We start from the raw sequence: 19,947 nt of genomic DNA, 5'->3' as shown, positions 1-19,947 counted from the left end.
GAGGGAGTGTGCCAGGTCCTGTCTTAAGTGTGCATGAGTGTGTGTGTGTGTATGTGTGTGTGTGTGTGTGTGGTGGAAACCAGCCTCCCAGCCTGCTCATGACAATCAATGGAGCAAAAGCATGGCATGACCCCAAACCAGCACTGTCCAGTAGAGCTAGTGTGAGAGGCACAACCGCCAGCCACATGCAAGCTGTGTTTGATTTTAAATGTTCCAACAGGCACATTAAAGAAGTAAAAAAAACAGGGGAATTTAATTTTAATAATGTATTTGAATCCAATATATCCAAAATAACATCATTTCAACGTGTAATCAACATAAAAGGTGATTAATGAGGTTTTTTGTTTTTTACATTTTCCTTTTCGTACTAAGTCTTTGAAATCGGTTTGTGTTTTATATTTACAGCACATCTCAGTTTTGACTAGCCATATTTCAAGGGCTCACTAGACACATGTGGCCAGCGGTGACCATACTGGCCCGTGCAGGTAGAGACAAATGTGGCCTCCGTGCCCTTCGAGCCGAGCAAGGTGGGGCGGGGGCTTGCATTGAAAAGGGAGTGAAGACAGCCCCAGAATGGTTACAGGTTGGGGGCGGTTCCAGAAGGCTTTTCACCACCCATTTCCCCTTTCCTTTCCTCCCATTCATGACAGATACGGGTCCCCTAGCCAGAAAGGCCTCTCCATCCAGGTGCCCCAGCCCATGCCTCCAACCCCCATCCCTCTCCCGTTGCTCCCCGGTATCCCCCGGGGGCCGCCCACCTCGGAATTCATCCAGTCGAGCTGCCCACCACGCTAACGCTGCCTTCTATGTCACTCAACTGCTAGCTCCCTCCCCCACGCCTTGCAGTAACCTTCGCTTCCCTTGGTTTCCACAGCGACGCCACCAAGGGGCGGGGCAGGGGGGCTCGCGGCGCCGAGGCCCCCTTTGATTGGTGGGTAGCCAAGCCCCTTCTTTCTGCCGACTCCCCTCCCTCTTGCCCGCGCTCCGCCCCCTCGGTGGGTCTTGCAAGCTGATTGGCTAGCCCCGTGGCGAGAGCGGCTATTTCTTGTTCGGACCTGCCCTGCTGGGCGAGGGTGAAGTGGGCGCCCCGTGCGCTGATTGGCTGGAGGGGCGCGCGCGGCAGGGAGGAGCGGGGCGGACGCGGAGCCGCGGTTAGTCTCGCGGGGAGGTCGTGAGCGTGTGAGGTATCCCTTGCAGTGTTGCGCGCAGGTAGCTGCAGCAGCAGGAGCAGTAGCCGCCGTGTGAGGGAGCCATGAAGCACTCTGAGGTAAGAAACGAAGAAACGGGGGCCGAGCGACCGCCGCAGACCTATTTTTTTCTTCGTGAGACAACGGGAACTCCCCCCCTTTCTCGCCCTGTGCCGAGCCGGAAGGCGCAGGCGCAATAGGCGCGCGTTGTGCCCCGGGGCCACTCGTAAATCGCAGTGCGCATATGCGGGGGAGGTACTTCTAATTCTGCAACCCAGGCTGTTTTGGGGTTGCCTTTTCTTGGGGTCTCTGCAGGACCTGGGAAGCTTACAGGTTCCTTGTAGCTCCCCCCGCGGGATGAGTTGCAGACTTTGGCAGGGGAGGAGCGAGGGTGTGAAACCCTTGCTTCCAGTCTGAGGGTGTCTTGCACAAACCTTTCACCCTGCCTCTGCTTCGGGCTTTGGAAGGGGCTTTGCAGTCAGCCCAGAGAGGCTTGATCTTTGGATCCCCTCCTCGCCCGGGACGTCTCTCTGAGCGGCTTAGGCGGTGAAGGTGTAGCTCCAGTTCTAGCTCCCGCCGACCAGCAAAGCTGATCTTTGTTTTCTGTTAATATAAGAGATCATCTCAGTCAACCCCTGCGTGTCACCGAGGAGAAATCTCACACCCATAACCAGTCTTGAAGTAGGTCTTCTGACTCCTAACTCGGGCCTCTTTCCCTTAAAACGAAGTGTTCTGATGCACTTACCGACCTAGCTGATAATGTTAATAATTTAATTAATTATTGCTGCCTTATAAGTAACATTAAATAATAAACTAATTTATTATTAAATTAATAAGGATAATTTGAAGAGTGCTTACTTTTGTGCTCGTGAGATTCTGTTACGTTGTTTTCTTATCTTCACACCCCTGTGAGATAGGAGACTATTAATTATTCTTGTTTTTGTAGATGGAGAAACAGTCTCAGAGATGTCAGATGACTTGCTCAAAGGTCCTGAGCTAGTAAATGCAGAACAGAGAGAGAAACTCAGGACTCCAGAGTCTCAGTTGCTAACCACTATGCCATGCTGGTCCCCAAATGAAAATGAGCAGGTTGAGAGGTTTCTTGTTTTTTTTTTTTTTCCCTTCCCCAATTAAAGAAATTGTGGTAAAATACACATAAAATTTACCTTCACCTTTTTTTTTTTTTTTTTTTGCGGTACGCGGGCCTCTCACTGTTGTGGCCTCTCCCGTTGCGGAGCACAGGCTTCGGACGCGCAGGCTCAGCGGCCATGGCTCACGGGCCCAGCCGCTCCGCGGCATGTGGGATCTTCCCGGACCAGGGCACGAACTCGTGTCCCCTGCCTCAGCAGGCGGACTCTCAACCACTGCGCCACCAGGGAAGCCCTCCCTTAACCATTTTTAAAAGTACAGTTCAGTGGCATTAAGTACATTCACATTGTTGTGCAGCCATCACCACCATCCATCTCCAGAACTCTGTTCTTTTCATCTTGCATAACTGAAACTCTGTACTCGTTAAACACTAACCCCCTTTCTCTTCTCTGCCCAGCCTCTGGCAACTGTCATTCTACTTTCTGCCTCTGTGAATTTGATCATGTTAGGTGGCTCATGTAAGTACAAGGAGAGATTTCTTGTTTTTATTCACCAGTGGAATACCACTGTTTCTGCCCACCCCCTTTACTACTACTACGACTACTACTATTATTACTTTTGGCGGTAATTTACCCAGAATATTCTGAAACCTTTAACCCAGAAGTCCTTAGTCATTTTTGACATGGCTCAGAAATGAGGAGGTAGGATTCAATAATCTCATGCTTCATTCAACTTTATGATTATAGATTGACGTTCTTCTAGTAAAGTTCTCCTAATACAGTTTTCCCTCTCAAAACCTCTGTGCAACCCTGGAGAAAAAGCCACATTCACTTTGAAAGATGCACGATGGAAGATACGTGTGGTCTTTTACAAGATGGAGTTAGTTTTGCTAGTTGGCAGGCAGATAAAGTAGGCCCCAGAGGACCCTTGGGGTGGGCACTTTTGTTCCGGGAAGCTGGGCACAGCCTGAGGCCCATGGCTTGGACTGGAGGACATGCTCTACTTTACTCAAACCCTTTCCCTCCCAGAAGGAGGGAGGGGCTTCAAACCCACTGTTCAAAGTGACCTTGGAGAAAGAAAATAAAATTGTTAATTTGCTGTGTTCTCTGTTATCATTCTCTGCTAACATTTGCCCAGTAAGCACTGAGGTCATAGCTACAGAGTTTCCGTACAGGAGGAGCAGTTGTCTCCCAGCCCAGTTTGCACAGCACGCCGATCCGCTTTTTTTTTTTAAAATTATTATTGGGGTATAGTTGTTTTACAATGTTGTGTTAAGGCCGATCAGCGCTGGATGTTTGTTGCAGACTAAGAAAAATAGCAGAGATTCTTTCCCTCACATTTAACAGTTTGAGAAAAGGTGTCAATTATCCATAGCAAAGAATGTATTTCTGTTGGGGACTAAGTCCATCCTTCCACCCCCAAGCGACCCCCTATCCACTGAGTGATTAACACCCACCAGAAAGACCTTTTTGACTCTGAGAGAGACCTTGGAGATTATGACGTGTAATTTACAAGCGATAGAGATGCTGCTCAGAAAGGTGCAGGACTTCCTCAGTGACACAGTGAGTTAGTGAGGGTTGATATCTGATGTTTTTGGCAGGTAGGGTTCCAGCTGGCGGGGAGATTTGCTGCTGCTGTGATGACAGTTTGCCGACACTGCCATTCTCCCTTCTATGGTCTTGAGAGGACGATGTGTCCCTTCAGTGGCCTAACTGAGACAAAGCAGGTAGAACAGGTGACTCTCGGGCTTTGGCTGAAGCAGTTCCTCAGAAGGCAGAGCAGGCCTTGGGATTGTCTTGGGATCAGAGCAACGTCAATTAGGGAACTGCTTATCCGAGGCTATAGGATGTTTTTTTTTTTTTAATTTTGTTTTGCCATTGCAGATGAGAGGTCAAAGTGATGATCCCAGTGGCAGCTCAAAAATAGTTGCTATATCTTGTGAGTCTGTTAATTCCTGGAATGATCAGTCCCTCTCAGCCTTCTTGGGCCCAGGTCACTGCCCATTTCCCACAGCTGGGTTCCCGGAGGCAAGGCAGCCTCATCCTCGCGGGGTCCCCACTGCCCCATTTAGGATCTTCCACCCCCTCCCCCCCAAAAAAAGGGTAGCTCTATTGGTTCTCATCTTGTGAATAATCCTCGACCAATACGGTTCTTGCTTCAGTTTTCTCCACAGGAGTAAGTACGCGAAAGTTCTGGAAGCAAGAGTTCTGGTCAAGAGGCAATTGTTTAGAGCTGGAAAACTGGGTGGAAGGTGAAGATTAAGGAGAACGTAGACTCATGTGTAATGGTGCCGTAGGTGCATGGGCTTTGGACAGGCCTGGCGCTGCCACTCACTAAATAATTGTGACCCAGCGCAGGTTACTTAATCTCTCTGAGCTCCTTGGAGCAAAGTCTGTTTAATTGTGACAGCAAAGGCCAGCAATAAAGAACATTATGAAATTGCTGGAAATATATCCTCAAGGGGTATGCATAAAAGGAGAGGTGCTACATGTAGCTCTGGTTCATTTATTTTAACTGTTGTGCACGATTCCATTATATGAAAAACAATCTAGTTTGATTTCCTGGTCCTTTAATAAATCTCCGAACATTCTGTAGAGTGGAAGAAAAGCAAATAGCAAAAGATTTTATAAATTTAAAAAACATGCCAAATGAGACTTATGTGTGTTGTTTATGGACATGTACCTAATTAAAGGATAAATTGTAATATGAGATGAGAAATGTATGGGAATTACACAGTAGTTAGAGGAACCGTTGCTTGGGTAGAGATGGAGGGGGAGGAAAAGGCATAGGGAAGGTTTCAGCTATTTTTTTTTTTTAAGGGAATCTGATGTAAATAGAGTAAAATATAAATATCTGTTTAACCTGGGAGGTGGCATCCTAAGTGTCTGTTGTTTCCTATACTTTTTTCTTCTGAATTCTTGTGTCCTTTTGAAGTAGAAGGTGAGGGATAATTTGGGTTCTTTTGGCCATCAAGCGCTGTTTTAATATGCTGGTCTCTGACTTTTGCACTTAAATTTGGTGCCTGTTTGTAGGAAAGTGTTGTGCTCTGAGATGGGACTTGCTTGATCTCTCACTCACACCTTTCTGCAGGCTGCATCCAACAGGCCTTCAGAAAACGCTTTTGGGATTGATTTTGTGTTTGCAGGCAGGATGGGAGCCCAGTTATGATCTCCCTCTTTCTGGGTTACTTTTTGTTGCTGGATAATAATATCAGCGACAGGGCACACTTCTCATGTCCTTCCAAAAACCCTGAGAGGTGGGTACGCCTTGTCGCTTCATTTTGTGGATAAAGAACCAGAGGCTCAGAATGGTGAAGGAACTTGTCCAAGATTACAGCATAGTGGAGACAGGATCCAGACCCAGGTCTGTCTGATTCCTCATCCGTAGAAGAGCCAGAGCCGTGGCATTGCTGGTGATGCTGGCAGTGCTGGTAATAACAGCGACCAGAGTTTACTGAGTCCTGTGAACACCTGATCCGGTGGGCACCAGTGTTAACTTCTACTTTACAGGTAAGGAAACTGAGGCTCAGAGAAGTCGGTTAAGTTGCTCAAGGTCTCAGAGCCAGGAAGCAGTGGAGCTGGACCTTAGCCTCCGGTTTGCCTGACTCCAGTGGCAGGGCCTGGGTGGAGGAGGTGGGCGGGAGAAGCTGAGTGCTGGGTGTGGCTGGGCGGGTGCAGGGCAGGGCAGGGCAGCTGTTAGAGCCCACTGGTGGGGCACTGGGGTGCGGACGGGGAACCCTGAGTCTAGCGGAGCCTCTTGAATAACTGGTTCCTGCGGAGTGAAAAAGCTGGAGGGTTGACAGCCCTGCGTGGAGGGGTGGGGACTGTGCTCCCCAAAGACTACCTGTCTTGTTAACGCAGTTGAGTTTGTTTGGGAAACCCTGTACTTTCACTGACAGTCTTGGCTGGATGAGGATGAGAAAAGCCCGAGACCTTGGGCTGGTTGGTCAAGTTCAGGTGAGGTCTTAACACCCTCTTGCTGATATCAACAGTGGCAGCTGAGGATGTTTTAATAACCTGGGCACAGCCAGAGCATCATGATGAAAGCCACTACTGATACAGTGCTCACTCTAAGTGCTTTTTATCAATTAACTCATTTACCCCTCACAGTAAACGTATGAAGTTGGTACTATTCTTATCCCTATTTTTTTTTTAATTTTAAATTTATTTTTGGCTGCATTGGGTCTTCTTGCTGCACTGTGGGCTTTCTCTAGTTGCGGCGAGCGGGGTCTGCTCTTCGTTTCGGCGCGCAGGCTTCTCATTGCGGTGGCTTCTCTTGTTGCGGGGCACAGGCTCTAGGCACGCGGGCTCAGTAGTCGTGGCTCGCAGGCTCTAGAGCGCAGGCTTCGGTAGTTGTGGCGCACAGGCTTAGTTGCTCCCTGGCATGTGGGATCTTCCCAGACCAGGGATCGAACCGGTGTCCCCTGCATTGGCAGGCGGATTCTTAACCACTGCACCACCAGGGAAAGTCCTCTTATCCCTATTTGACAGATGGGGAAACCAGGGCCCAGAGGAGCGAAGAGATGTACCCCAGGTTACACAGCTAGTGAGCGGCAGAGCCTGGGTTCTACTAGATTCAAAGTGGGCTTCACTGTGGGTTGGCCCAGGCATTCATGCCCTGAGGACGGAATGATGTGTGGCCGAGTGGCCGTGGCCTTTGCAAGCCACTGGGTCTGCTTTCGGGATGGTTTCTTAACTGTCTCGGGACAGTTCAGTTTTCTCATCCATGAAGCCAGGATAAAGACACCTGTCTCGGAGGGCCACTGAGGAGAGTGAAGTGCCCAGCACGCTTCCTGGCCCATAGTCAAGGGATAAATCATTAGGCGGATAAGGATAAATGGTTAGGTGGATAAAGACAGATCTGCATCAGTGATCCCACCTGAAATGCTTTCTGCATGTGTCCTTTTTTTTAAAAATTTTTTAAATTAATTAATTTATTTTATTTTTGGCTGCGTTGGGTCTTCATTGCTGCGTGCGGGCTTCCTCTAATTGGGGCTACTCTTTGTTGTGGTGCGTGGGCTTCTCATTGTGGTGGCTTCTCTTGTTGCAGAACACGGGCTCTAGGCGCATGGGCTTCGGTAGTTGTGGAGCACAGGCTCAGTAGTTGTAGCTCGCGGGCTCTAGAGCATAGGCTCAGTAGTTGTGGTGCATGGGCTTATTTGCTCCGCGGCATGTGGGATCTTCTTGGACCAGGGCTCAAACCCGTGTCCTGTGCATTGGCAGGTGGATTCTTAACCCCTGAGCCACCAGGGAAGCCCTGCATGTGGCCTGTTTTGAACGCATCATGACTTGTCAGTGAACAAGGCCCATGGAGCTGGATTCTTGCTAAACAGTATGCCCAGAAGATGGAGGAAGAAGCCCAGATGCCAAAGATCCTTTCTGAGATAACATCACGTACACTAAAGTCACATGTTGGGATGATCTGCTCCGTCCTCCTCTATGGGACGACCCTCAGTGAGGTCAAAGCCCAGTCAGAACCCACCTTTTTCTTTTCTGTATCTTGGCTGTGCTGCGCAGCGTGTGGGATGGTTCCTCAACCAGAGATTGAACCCGGGCCTCCGCAGTGAGAGTGCCGAATCCTAATCACTAGGCCACCAGGGAACTCCCCAGAGCCCACTTTTTAGCTTTGGTGACAAAGAACCATTCCAAGAGGCAGGTGCTCGCAGTGGGCCTGGTCTTCTGATGCCTGCCGCAGCCTTCGTACTCACAAGTGCACCACTTCGGTTCTTGCCCCTCCTGGCTGTGTTCCCCACCCAGCAGCAGCCAGAGGGTCTCTCCCGTGTAGCGCGGAGGATCTTAGCACTCCCCGCCTGAAAACACTCCCCTCAGAGTCTTCTGGTCCCCCTCTGCCCCCTGCTCTGCTCACTCATTGGTGTCCTGCTTTTGTCCTCCTTTTGCCTGCCCTGTGCATAGGCTCTTCCCTCAGCCAGAAATGATCTTCCCTCTGTTTTTTCCCATGCCTGCTCCCTTCTTGTTTTTTTGTCTTTTTAAAAAAATATATTTATTTATTTATTATTTTTGGCTGCACTGGGTCTTATTTGTGGCACGTGGGATCTTCCATTGCGGTGCGCGGGCTCTTCATTGCAGTGAGTGCGCTTCTCTCTAGTTGTGGCACATGGGCTCCAGAGTGTGCGGGCTCAGTAGTTGCGGCGTGTAGGCTTAGTTGCCCCGTGGCATGCGGGATCTTAGTTCCCTGACCAAGGATCGAACCCGCGCCCCCTGCATTGGAAGGCGGATTCTCAACCACTGGACCACAAGGGACGTCCCTGCTCCCTTCTTGTTATTGAGAGCCCAGCTTCAGCGTCTTTCAGAGAGGCCTTCCCTGACCATCCTGTCTGGAGTGTGACCCCTGCACTCTGTTCCTCTCCTCTGGCCCTCCTTGGGCTGTGGTTGTGTTTTCATTTGGGAACTTGATGGTCTTTCTACCCCGACAGATTCTGAGCTCCCTGAGGGCAGGGGCTCTTGGTGTCTTGTTCCTGCAGCTTCCGAATGGGTAGATGAATGCGTCTTCTCCCTGCGGTCAGGCTTACAGGGAGTAGTAGAAGGGTGAGTGGGGGCCTGCTGCAGGGACCTGGGTGAGTCCAGTGTTGCATGTGTTGGGCTCAGGTGGCCCCATGCGACCTGTCCTTAGTGGTCCCAACCTAGGGAAGTTGGCTTTACGGGGTGGTCGTAAGCCCTGGGTCCACCCTGGCCACAAGTGTCTTGTTCCCTGTTGTCCCCCTCCTTCTGGAACCTGGGCATGCTAAGACGGGAGCCTCCAAGACTGCACGTGGGCCTGCCCGTCATTGTTGCACAGGTCGCTGGCAGGTTCTGCTGGTCTGGACACTCCTCCATGGTGGACTCTGCTCACCTGTTTTCCGGTCCATCGTCTATTTATTAGTTCATTCCTTCCAACATATATATATATATATATTTTTTTTTTTTTTTTTTTCCCTCTATACCTGTCATACGCCAGGAATACTGGGCTGAACGAACCACAGCCTCTCCCCTCAGGGTGTCTTCATCTAAGCTGAGGCCTGAAACAGGAGGTCTTCTGGGAAGGGATGAGAACAGCTTGTGCAGGGGCCTGGAGGCCAGACTCCGTGGTTGTCCCACGTCTAGAGATGAGGCTGGCCAGGCAAGCCTTTGCAGACACCCAGACACCTGTGGACTTTGTCCCAACGGTGATGGAAGTTTCTTTTTCCTGTTGATTTTACCTAAAAGTTTAACTTTCAGAGGGCAGTTTATTGCTAAGTCCTTGGGGGGGCCCCTCCCACTATGGTGTGTGTTATGTAAACATGAGGGAGAGTTCTCATTACGGACAAGGGCGCTGTGGGTGGTGTTTGGGGCTCACCCCCCCTCCCCACCCCCCACGCTCAGTGCCACGGTTACTTAGAGATGGGCCACGAGCGTCTCCCAGCCGTCTGGGGGATAAAGGGCCTCTCAGTAGCTCGTGGGGATTGGCAGGCTGGCACAGCCCTGTCCCTGCTCGAACCAGGCTCTTATGTAAGCAGAAGTCATGGGCCATTCAGGCAGCCCGGGAGACCGCAGGGTTTGTGCCATCTCCCAGGGCCTTCTGAATTCTTTTTTTTCCCTCTTTAAAAGGACCAGGGAGCACTGGCTGGGGACAATGCCGGTTGTGAGGGAACTGGGCCTGAGGGAACGGTGCCTGTCCTCAGGGTGCGAGTGGATCTCTCAAGTGGGCGGGGAGGGCAGTTTAACCCTAGCATTTGGGGCTTTATAGAGCAGCAGGAAGCAGGCTGAACTTGAGGGGGTCCAAGAGCTGCAGCTTGCAGTCTTGTGAGGAGAAGCTGTCTCCCAGGACACCTCAAGAAGCTAACTCAGAAGGAGAAGGGTGGGTTGGGGGAGTTGCCGAATTGACGCTTCTCAGGAGGTGGGGTTGAGGGAGCATGTCTCTTTGTGCGTGAGGGTAATAGCAGAATTCTTGGGGAGATATGTAGAGTCTGAAACAGTGTATTGTTGAATCCTCTCCACTGCAGAGAATCAAGTCTCACAGAATCTCCTGGCTGGAGGTGGGATCCACAGAGGATGGGCTGGGGTCGAGGCCGGGGAAATCCCAGTGCTGGGACAGTTTCTGGAGAGGTGGCTGTCCTCGTCCTGTCAGCGAATCCCGTCATTCAGGTCTCAGCTCGAATGTCGCCTCCTCTGAAGGGCTCCCTCTGACCCACCCAGGCCACGCTTGTCAGCCCTCCTGTTTCGGTTCTCCGCGTAGCACTTAGCACCTTCTGATAGCTGTTTGTGTGAGGTTCTCCTCTGTCACCCTGACGTGGATCTAGTGACTGTGTGTTTGCCTGTTAAGAGACCTACACATGCAGGCAGGGCGGGCTCACGCAGTCAGTTAGGCACATCGTCCGTGCCCGCACAAAAGGCACTGCAACCCAACGAGCAGGAGGGTCCCAGGAGGGTGCCTCACGCTTTTGGGGTGCCTGGCCGTTCCCTGGAACCCATGGGTTTGGCCGTGAGCATGTGTAGCTCTGGTGCGTTAGTGTGGGCTTCTGCTCATCTTTCGGTACTTTGGAATTTGGCCACTTTTTCCCCCCATTTTTGACGCATAGTTACTTGAACTCTGAGTTTTCATGTAAGGATGAGATGGGGATCCTGCAGGAAGCGCCGACCACGACCGACAGGCCCCAGTAATATCTCCCGCCAGGCTCATCCAGGCGCCATCTGAGAAGCGGGCCCGGGAACTGTGCACGTTCTGAACACCACATCCTGGCTCACCTGGGGCCCCTGGATGGTACCATTTCCAGTCTCTCCAGCTGGGCCTGGAAACCTGCACCAGGAGAAAGCACGGGGAAGGGTGCTTTCCCTTTCTTCCCCGTGAAGAAAGCACGGGGAAGGGTGTCTTTGTGAAGATGCCGGGACTCATTTCCCCTTACTTCACTTCCCTGTCTCTGCCAGAGCCAGTAGAGCCGAGCGAGCTGAGACCTGTGGGGCTGGGAGAGGCTCGGAGGGCCTTGGCCTGTGGGAACAACCAAGGTGCCTCCTGCACCCCTCTCTCAACAGCTGCAGCGGAGTATTTTCTCTTAAACTACCTTACCCTTTATAGACGTGGCTAGGCCTGTTAAATATTCCAGAAACCCTGCCTTCCTCTGCCAAAATCCTCTTTCACTTGTTACTACTCTCCTCTCTTTGTCCCAAGACGTGCATGCATTTTTTTCCCTTTGGCATTTTCATGTTCCTTAAGTTGGGATACGTCTTACGATTTGTGTCTACCTATTGATTTAAAATTTATTTATTTTTGTCTGCATTGGGTCGTCGTTGCTGCGCGCGGGCTTTCTCTAGTGGCCGTGAGCGGGGTCTACTCTTTGTTGCGGTGCGCGGGCTTCTCATTGTGGTGGCTTCTCTTGTTGCGGAACAAGGGCTCTAGGCACGTGGGCTTCAGTAGTTGCGGCACGTGGGCTCAGTAGTTGTGGCTCACGAGCTCTAGAGCTCAGGCTCAGTAGTTGTGGCGTACAGGCTTAGTTTCTCCGCGGCATGTGGGATCTTCCCAGACCAGGGATTGAACCCGTGTCCCCTGCATTGGCGGGCAGATTCTTAACCACTGCACCACCAGGGAAGTCCCTCTACCTATTTATTTTATGTTGACATATGTGTCGTTTCCCCCCCCCCACAAATGGCAGCTTGTTTTAAATCAGTGGCACTTTAGATCTAGGAATTAGGGTGTCTTTTTCACTGCTTGCCACCTTCATGCTCTAATCAAAGTCATCAGGGTCTCAGGCCTGCCGTCTCTGCTTCCATGTTTGTCCTCAGCAGCGAGAGGGCTCCTTCTCAAACCAGACCAGGTTGTGGCACTCCAGCAACTTCCCACCCCTGGACGCTCAAACCCAAAGTACTTGTCTTGGCCTCCACTCCAGCTTCCTCCACAGCTGCGTGCCCTCAAGTACACCATGCTCCAGTCTTTTGATGTTCCTGAGCCCTGCCGAGCTCTGTGCTGCCTCAGGCCTTTTGCACTTTCCTCGGGGAGCCTCACGCTGGCTCAAATCGCATTTCCTTAGAGAGGCCTTTCCTGACCACCTCCTGTGGCCCTCTGGGCTCCCTGCCCAGCTCTTTTCTTCCAGCAACTGGTACACCCTGACCTCATGTTACATAACAGATTCTTTGCCCATGTTCCCCTTGAGTGTGAGCAGGCCCAGTGGGGGGGGGGGGGGCTTGGCTATTGTATCCCAGCACCTGGATCACCGCCCAGCATGCTGTTGTCACACCTAGGTCTTTCTGTTCATCATCGAGCCCAGCCCCCTAGCACAGGCCTGGCATATCAAGGGCTCGGTTTGCTCAGCAGATGAAGAACAGGAACTTCTCAGTCAGCAGAAAAGGCTCTTGGGGGGGTTCCAGATGACCTCCACAGGTCTCTGTGTAGCAAGCACGTCCTAGCTCTCCTTGGGCACCGGACACTGTTTCCAGGGCTCTGTGAGTTCCCTGGCCTGGGCCCGGCGTCTCCGAGGAGCACAGGGAACAGGATTGCCCTGCAGTAGGTGGCCGCAGCCATCCTTGGGTAGAGCCCTCTGGCTCATGTACTAGAAGGTCTGATGGGCTTGCTCAGAGCTCCTCTGGGCCATGTAGAGCCTTGGAAGACGGGCGGCGCCTGGGCCTGAGACTGGACTGGGAGGTGGGGTCTGGGTCTCCCACCCTGACTAGGTAATGCCTGCCACGCTGTATGCTCTTGGGGACCTGCATGGGGGTGAGCAGGTAAGCAACACCAGGCCTTGGGGACCAGGTCCCAAGTCACTGCTTTCAGAAAAACAGTGGAGTGGTGCCTAATGGGCTAGTCAGCTGGAAGATCCTTACAGATATTTTTGATACTAGATCTCTGTGAGACTTTGGGCCAGTAACTGGGAAGGAGTTCCCAGAATTGGGATTTTTTTTTTTTTGCTTTAACAAAACTCTGTCCATCCTCATCTGCTTATTTATGTGAACTGGGTTTCTTAGTGTTTACTTTAAAAAAAAAGAAAATAAAGAAATGTCAGAATAAAAGCTGTAGCTCATTCTAGCAATAAGAAATATTCACCTTGGCTACATGAACTAATTGCGAAAAAGGGCGCTTCCATCCCACTGAGAGAGGCAGTGCCAATAACTTACTGTTTATGGTTAATGTTTAGTAACAGTTGTCGATGATTTATGATTTATGTTTATGATGTATGTTTAGCAGATATCGTAATGATAACTCATCCTGAAGGATGTTCTCTTTACACGTAGAGCCTTAGGTCCTGAAAATGTTTTTAAGAAATTTAATTTCAGTTTGAGGAATAGGTAGGATGCTGAGTAATAACCTTCAATCACAAGCGTGTATTTGGATACAATTCCATGGGGGAGGGGAACAGGAACAGAATTCAACTTCAAGGCAAAAAAGGAGCAAATATTAAAGAGCTTGTTTATAGCTTTTTCCTTTTAAAGGAAATGATGGTAGGTGTGATATTACTCAAGTATTTAGACTCTGGTGAGATTTAACAGAGCCCCGTAAATGTTTGCATAAAATTTCCAATATCTGCAGTTGGCCAGAAGTGACATCTTTTGCAACTATTCAAGCTCAGGTAAAAAATATTAGGTGTCGGGCTTCCCTGGTGGCGCAGTGGTTGAGAGTCCGCCTGCCGATGCAGGGGACACAGGTTCGTGCCCCGGTCTGGGAGGATCCCACGTGCCGCGGAGCGGCTGGGCCCGTGAGCCATGGCCGCTGAGCCTGCGTGTCCGGAGCCTGTGCTCCGCAACGGGAGAGGCCACAACAGTGAGAGGCCCGCGTACCGCAAAAAAAACAACAACAAAAAAAACCCCACAAAATATTAGGTGTCAACTTAAAAATCTTTTTTTGGGGGGGGGGACATGCAATTTGCAAAATTATTTTACGGATACATGACCAAAAAGCGTTCGAAGAGCGCTGAGTTTGCTCGCTTACAGATGTTTCCATGTGATCCCAGGGAGGAGGGGTGGTGTTTTTCAGTGAGCTGGATCTCTTTGGGAATGTTCAATGGGCATTTCAGACTCAACATTGTCCAAAACTGAGGCTGGATTCCCCACCACCAACCTGTGCTGCCCCCCAACCCCTGCCGGTGAATGGCAGTTCTAGTCTTCTCGTCACCAGGTCCCCGGCTCTTTGACTCAGCTCTTTCCCTCACACCTCATGTCCAGCAGTCAGCAAGTCCTGTACCTCTGCCTTCAGAACACATGTGGCATACAACCACTTCTTATCGGTACCGCTGCCATCACCCGGCCCGGGCCAGGGACTGGCAGGCTTTACCCGTGAAGGGCCACATGATGAATATCTTAGGCTTTGCAGGCCATACAATCTCTGTGACAGCTTCTCAACTCTGCCGCTGTCACAAAAGCAGCCCTAGACAATACGTCAGCCAGTGAGCGTGACCGTGTTCCAATGCCACTTTGTTTGTGGGTGCTGAAATTTGAATTCTGTATGAGTCCTATGTGCCATAAAATAGGCTTCCGATTTTTTCCAACTGTTTAAAAATGTAAAAACCGTCTTAGCTTGTACAAAAACAGGTGGTGGCCCAGATCGGGCCTGTAGGCCACAGTTTGCTGACCCCTTGGTCTAAGCCATCCTTTATCTTGATAACGTCTTTTTCTAAAATAAATAAATAAATTTATTTATTTATTTATGGCTGCGTTGGGTCTTCGTTGCTGTGTGCGGGCTTTTCTCTAGTTGCGGCGAGCGGGGGCTACTCTTCGTTGCAGTGCACGGGCTTCTCATTGTGGTGGCTTCTCTTGTTGCGGAGCACGGGCTCTAGGAGCGCAGGCTTCAGTAGTTGTGGCGCACGGGCTTAGTTGCTCCGTGGCATGTGGGATCTTCCCAGACCAGGGCTCGAACCCGTGTCTTCTGCATTGACAGGTGGATTCTCAACCACTGTGCCACCAGGGAAGCCCCTATCTTGATAACTTGTTATTGGTGTTCCTGCTTCCATCCTTATTCCCCTATAGTCCAGAGGGATCCTTTAAGAACCCAAGCCAGGTCACATCCTTCCTCTGCCCAGAACCCTCTGTGGCTCCCACCTCACTCAGAGTAGAAGCCACAGTCCTCACCTGGCCCAGGAGACCCTGTATGACCCATCACCTCCCTGCCCTCACCTCCTTCTTTCTTCCTACCCACCCTGCCCCCAGCCACAGGGGCCTCGGCTCTGTTGCTTGAGGACACCAAGCATGCTGCACCTCAGGGCCTTTGCACAGGCCATTCCTCTGCCTACATGCTCTCAGATCTCTCAACTGCCCTTTCCTTAACTGCCTTCAGGGCTTGGCTCAACATCCCCTCAGGGAGGCCTTTTTTTTTTTCTTTTTTTTTTTTTTTTTGCGGTACGCGGGCCTCTCACTGCTGTGGCCTCTCCCATTGCGGAGCACAGGCTCCGGACGCGCAGGCTCAGCGGCCATGGCTCATGGGCCCAGCCGCTCCGCGGCATGTGGGATCTTCCCGGACCAGGGCATGAATCCGCGTCCCCTGCATCGGCAGGCGGATTCTCAACCACTGCGCCACCAGGGAAGCCCGAGGGAGGCCTTTCTTGACCACTTTACACGAAGCTGCCAGCTCCCTTCCCCTGTCCCTCCCTGTCCCCTTTTCCTGATTTGTTTTTCCCATGGCACATATCGTGTGTGACTATTTTATTGTCTTTGTTCCCTGTGAAAATGCCAGTTCCATATGGGCAAGGATTTTTTTTCTCTCCTTCCGGGGCCGAACCCCCAGAGTCCTTCCCAGTGCCTGGCATGTAGCAGGTATTCAGTCACTGTTTATGCAGTGAATGAGTGAGCCTCAGTGTCCTCACCTGGAAAAGGGGATTCATAGGAAAGGAGATAATTTGTGTCGAGGACTTGCCTCCCTGCCTGCACGTTGTGAGCGTGCAGGAGGTGGTAACTGCTGCTGCGGGTAGAAGGCTGGCCACCTGGGTCCCATGCAAGCGGCACTCCCTCTGTGTAGACTGACCTGCCTGCTGCAACCTGGGCTGGGCATGCTGGGCGCGTAGGTCGGCCTGGATGAGCGCCTTCTGCCGCTCTGGTCAGCCTGTGTCCGCAGAGCTCAGCCTCACCACCTCTTCCAGCTTTGACAGTGCCTTCCTGCCCAGAGATGGAGAGAGACCGGATGTGGTCACCAACCTTCACCCGGCCAGGGGTGCAGGGGTGCAGATCTGGGCCATCTTCCGGGGGTCTGGGGCTAGGGGCAGCCCTGGAGGAAGAGCATTCAGTTCTAAGGAGCAAAAGCAGGCAGGGCCCTGCCCCTGGAGCTTGTAACTCATGTGTCCTCGGGGCTCCTGAGCCTTGGCTGCCTCGTCTGTAAAGTGGGGTGACAATGCAAACCTAGCAGGCCAGCATGAGCTGGGGGAGGCTGGCTGCTGGCACCCTGCTGGCTGGTGCTGGGGAAGGGAGCAGGGACGGGGTACAGAGCGACCAAGGGGGTTGGCTGAGGCTCCGCTGGAAGGGTCTGGGAGGGCACGTCAGTCAGTGTCCGTCAGCTGTGGTAAGGGTTTTGGGCATCATCGAAAGGGCAGGACCCTATTTGAGGAAGGCAGTCCGGGTTGAGTTGGCCGCCTCCATCTGTCACCTGGGAGCTTTTGAAGCTGTGGATGCCTGGCCCTCCATCAGAGATCCCGATCTCCTTGTCTTGAGTTGTCCAGGCCAGGGCTCTTCTGGTGGGTTTCATAAGCAGGCAGGGTTCAGGACCACTAGGCGGGGTTCTTAGCCACATCCGCCACGGGAATCATCTCTGTCAGGTCCTCTTACAAACATTCCCATTTACCAGATGGAGAAGACAGGGCTCAGGCAGGGAGGTTGGTCTGACTTTGGCCTCTGCAGCACCGCCTCTCGCTCAGTGTTGGGGGAGCCCCCCCACCCCTATGGCACTGGTTTTCCAGGCTCATTGGTGGCTTTAGCCTGGGGCAGGAAACCATGCAGGAAGTGTCGAGAGAGCTGCTAATCTTGCCTGAGCCCCTCTGGGTGGTATCGGGGTGACAGGCCTTTCGCCCTTGGTATGGCGTGACTCTGCTGGGGCCAAGGGAGGCTGGGGCCTGGGGACAAGCAGGCTCAACCTCTCAAGGGCGCTCCTTGTGGAGGTGACATGTTCTGCATTGTCCAGACCTCTGGAGACTAGGTGTGCTGGAGTCGTAATGTCAGCAGGGAAGCGGGGGGGGGGGGCGGGGGGCTGCCTTCCAGATAATTGGGTCCAGGGTTTGTTCCTCCTTGTTTTCTGTTAGCATTTGGCCCTGTTCTCCAGAGTGGAGGAGGTATTGCTTTGTGACGCTGAGCAGTGAGAGACTTTGGGCCCGGGTAGGCGGGGTCGGTGCTGGCTCTGGTACTTCCTTGGGCTACGTGCCTTGGGCAAGGGCCCCCTGGTTTCCGAGCCCTGGTTTTCTGAGCCACCTAACTGGGGTCACAGTCCTTAGCTTACAGGCGCAGGTGGGGCTAGGTGAGTTGTGCAGGTAAAGGTCTTAGCACAGTTCTTGGCCCAAAGTAAGCATCTGATAGACGATACTAGTGACGGCACTTCCAATGGAATAGGCCCTTGCAGCCCAGCTCTGTCCAGGACAGCGCCCCCGGAGGCCCCAGAGGCCGGTAACTGCCCAGGGAGGTGTGTGGGCTGTGGGCACCAGCAAACAGCTGGTCAAAGAGCATGGCCCTCTCAGGCCCAAGACCCAGAGTCCTGCTGTGTTGGCCCAGCATCTCCTTCATCTTGGGCCTCCTGTGGTCACAGCAACCAGCCGGGGCACCCGAGCACCCGAAGAATGTCTTTCAAGGCTGGATGCTACTGGGCTGCCTGGGGCTCTGCCAGCTTCTCCTGGCCCCGGATCCCAGAGCCTAGGGACATTGGCATTCAGACCCTGCCACTTCTCCTCTGGCTACCAGGGGTGGGAGGCAGGAGCCGGCTGGTTGAGGACCTGGGAGTGGGTGGTCAGTCTCTCTCTTGCCCCTTCTCCCCTGGGCAACACTCCCCCACCCCCTAACCACTGTGGCACCTCAGGGAGGCTGTGCAATTCCCCCAGGAGAAATGGGGTCATGAGTGAGGCCACTGGGGAAGGAGGTATTTCTGGCCGAGCAGGTGTGGCCTGTGCTGGCGTCCTGGCAGGTCTTCTCAGCTGCCCTGGCATGAGTAGTGTGACTTCGATATTTCTGGAAAGTGGAAGGGAGAGGGAGCTGAAAGTGCTGAGCCGTGGAGTGTAGGTGAACATGCTCAAGCCTCTGCATTTGTGAAGCGGCTGAGCCAGTCTGGCATGTGCTGCTCAAGGCCAGGCCTCCGTCCTCTCGTGCCCCGTGTGGGCGCTCTGGGGGCCGAGAGTGCCCGGGTCGGCCGGCTGACGGACCTGTTGGGCCCTCTGCATCTTTGCCTGGAGTTCTAGGTTGCACTGAGCAGGGCTTGTACCCTCAGCTAGGCCTCTTGTGCCCCCGCCTCGGGAGATGTCACCCACCGGAGCCCACACTCCCCTGCAGGCACTCACTGGGTTGTGCCAGGCTGCCCAGCACAAGGCATCCCGGTTGAAGAGCCCTTTTCTGGCAGGCAGACCCCACGGGGTCCCAGCGAGCCTGCTCTAGGCAGGGTGCGCTGTACTGCACCCTCACTGCGTGGGGGCCTCTGCGGGGCGCGCTGGCTGGGGGTGCAGCCCCAGAGGCTGGTGTGTGGTGGGGGTCTGGGCTCAGGAGTTGACTGCTGCGTGAGCTGCGTGCACTCCTCACCCCTTGGAACTCAGCTTCCCCATCTGTGAAATGGAGTTAATGGCTCCAGCTCCCTCGGCTGCCGTGGGGATTGAAAGGAGAGGGTGAGGAGAGGCATTTGGGAAGCAGCTGCGGTTCTAACCCATACCCCTTGGGCAGGTTCCATCTTAGGACGCACGGAAGCGGGAGGTGGTGAGGGTGACCGGGAGTCCAAGCTGACTCTCAGGCCTGTGCCCGCCCCTGTCCCAGGCCCGGGGGTGTAGACTCTGCCATGAGGCCACTGCGTCTTGTTTACAGGTGGGAGGGGCCTGAGGAACACTGGGCCTGGCTGTGTTTATGAAAATGGGGAAACTGGAGCTTGAGAGGGGCCCAGGCTCCTGGCTTGGGAGGCTTTCTGGGCACTGGTGCCTGGGCCCCGGGTGCCCCGCCTGTGCAGCAGCTCCCACAGGGGAGAGCAGCAGTTGCAAACTTCCAGCCTGGGCTCAGGCGGTGCCTACCCTTCCTGCCGCCCTCCTACTTGATGCTTCTCCCTTCTGAGGCTCAGGTCAGAACCTCAGACCCACCCCTGCCCCCCATCCCCACATCCAAACCATCAGCACATCTTGTCACTTCCATCTTCATAGTCTGTCCACTTCTCACCCACTCCATGGCCATCTCCCTACTCCTGCCCTCATCATTGCTTCTGCCCTGGTCTCCCATTTCCCACGGGGCTGCCTAGGAACAGCTGAGTCAGGTCACATCCTTCCTCTGCTCAAGAACCCTCCATGGCTCCCACCTCACTCAGCGTAAAAGCCAGAGTCCTCCCTGTGGCCCACAATCCCCTGCAAGATCTGCCCCATCACTTCCCTGTTTGTGTCTTCCTGCTCTCCCCCTCCACACTCTGCTCCTGCCACAGCGGTCTGCTGCTTAAACATGCCAGGCACAGTCCAGTCTCAGGGCCTTTGCAGTGGCTGTTCCCTCTGCCTGGAACGCATTTCCCCTGGATGTATGCATGACTTGTTCCCTCAGTTCCACTGGCCTTTTTAGATGCCCCTTCCTCA

General features: G+C 53.0%; 1 protein-coding gene across 1 annotated transcript in view; it reads left to right on the top strand.

Moving 5' to 3' along the window:
• Positions 1 to 1,130: 1,130 nt before the first annotated feature.
• TECR (trans-2,3-enoyl-CoA reductase) overlaps positions 1,131 to 19,947 on the top strand; it is a gene marked incomplete at its 5' end in the record, with an annotated part of 28,034 nt that continues 9,217 nt past the window's right edge. Inside the window, one exon of the mRNA XM_082835324.1 lies at positions 1,131 to 1,267. Coding sequence (XP_082691450.1) covers positions 1,253 to 1,267 — 15 coding nt within the window. The remainder of the gene's footprint in view (positions 1,268 to 19,947) is intronic.

The sequence above is a fragment of the Leucopleurus acutus genome (assembly GCF_964270905.1).
Source record: "Leucopleurus acutus genome assembly, chromosome: 3".
NCBI classification, from domain to species: Eukaryota; Metazoa; Chordata; class Mammalia; order Artiodactyla; family Delphinidae; genus Leucopleurus; species Leucopleurus acutus.
This window is presented reverse-complemented; position numbering and strand designations above follow the sequence as displayed.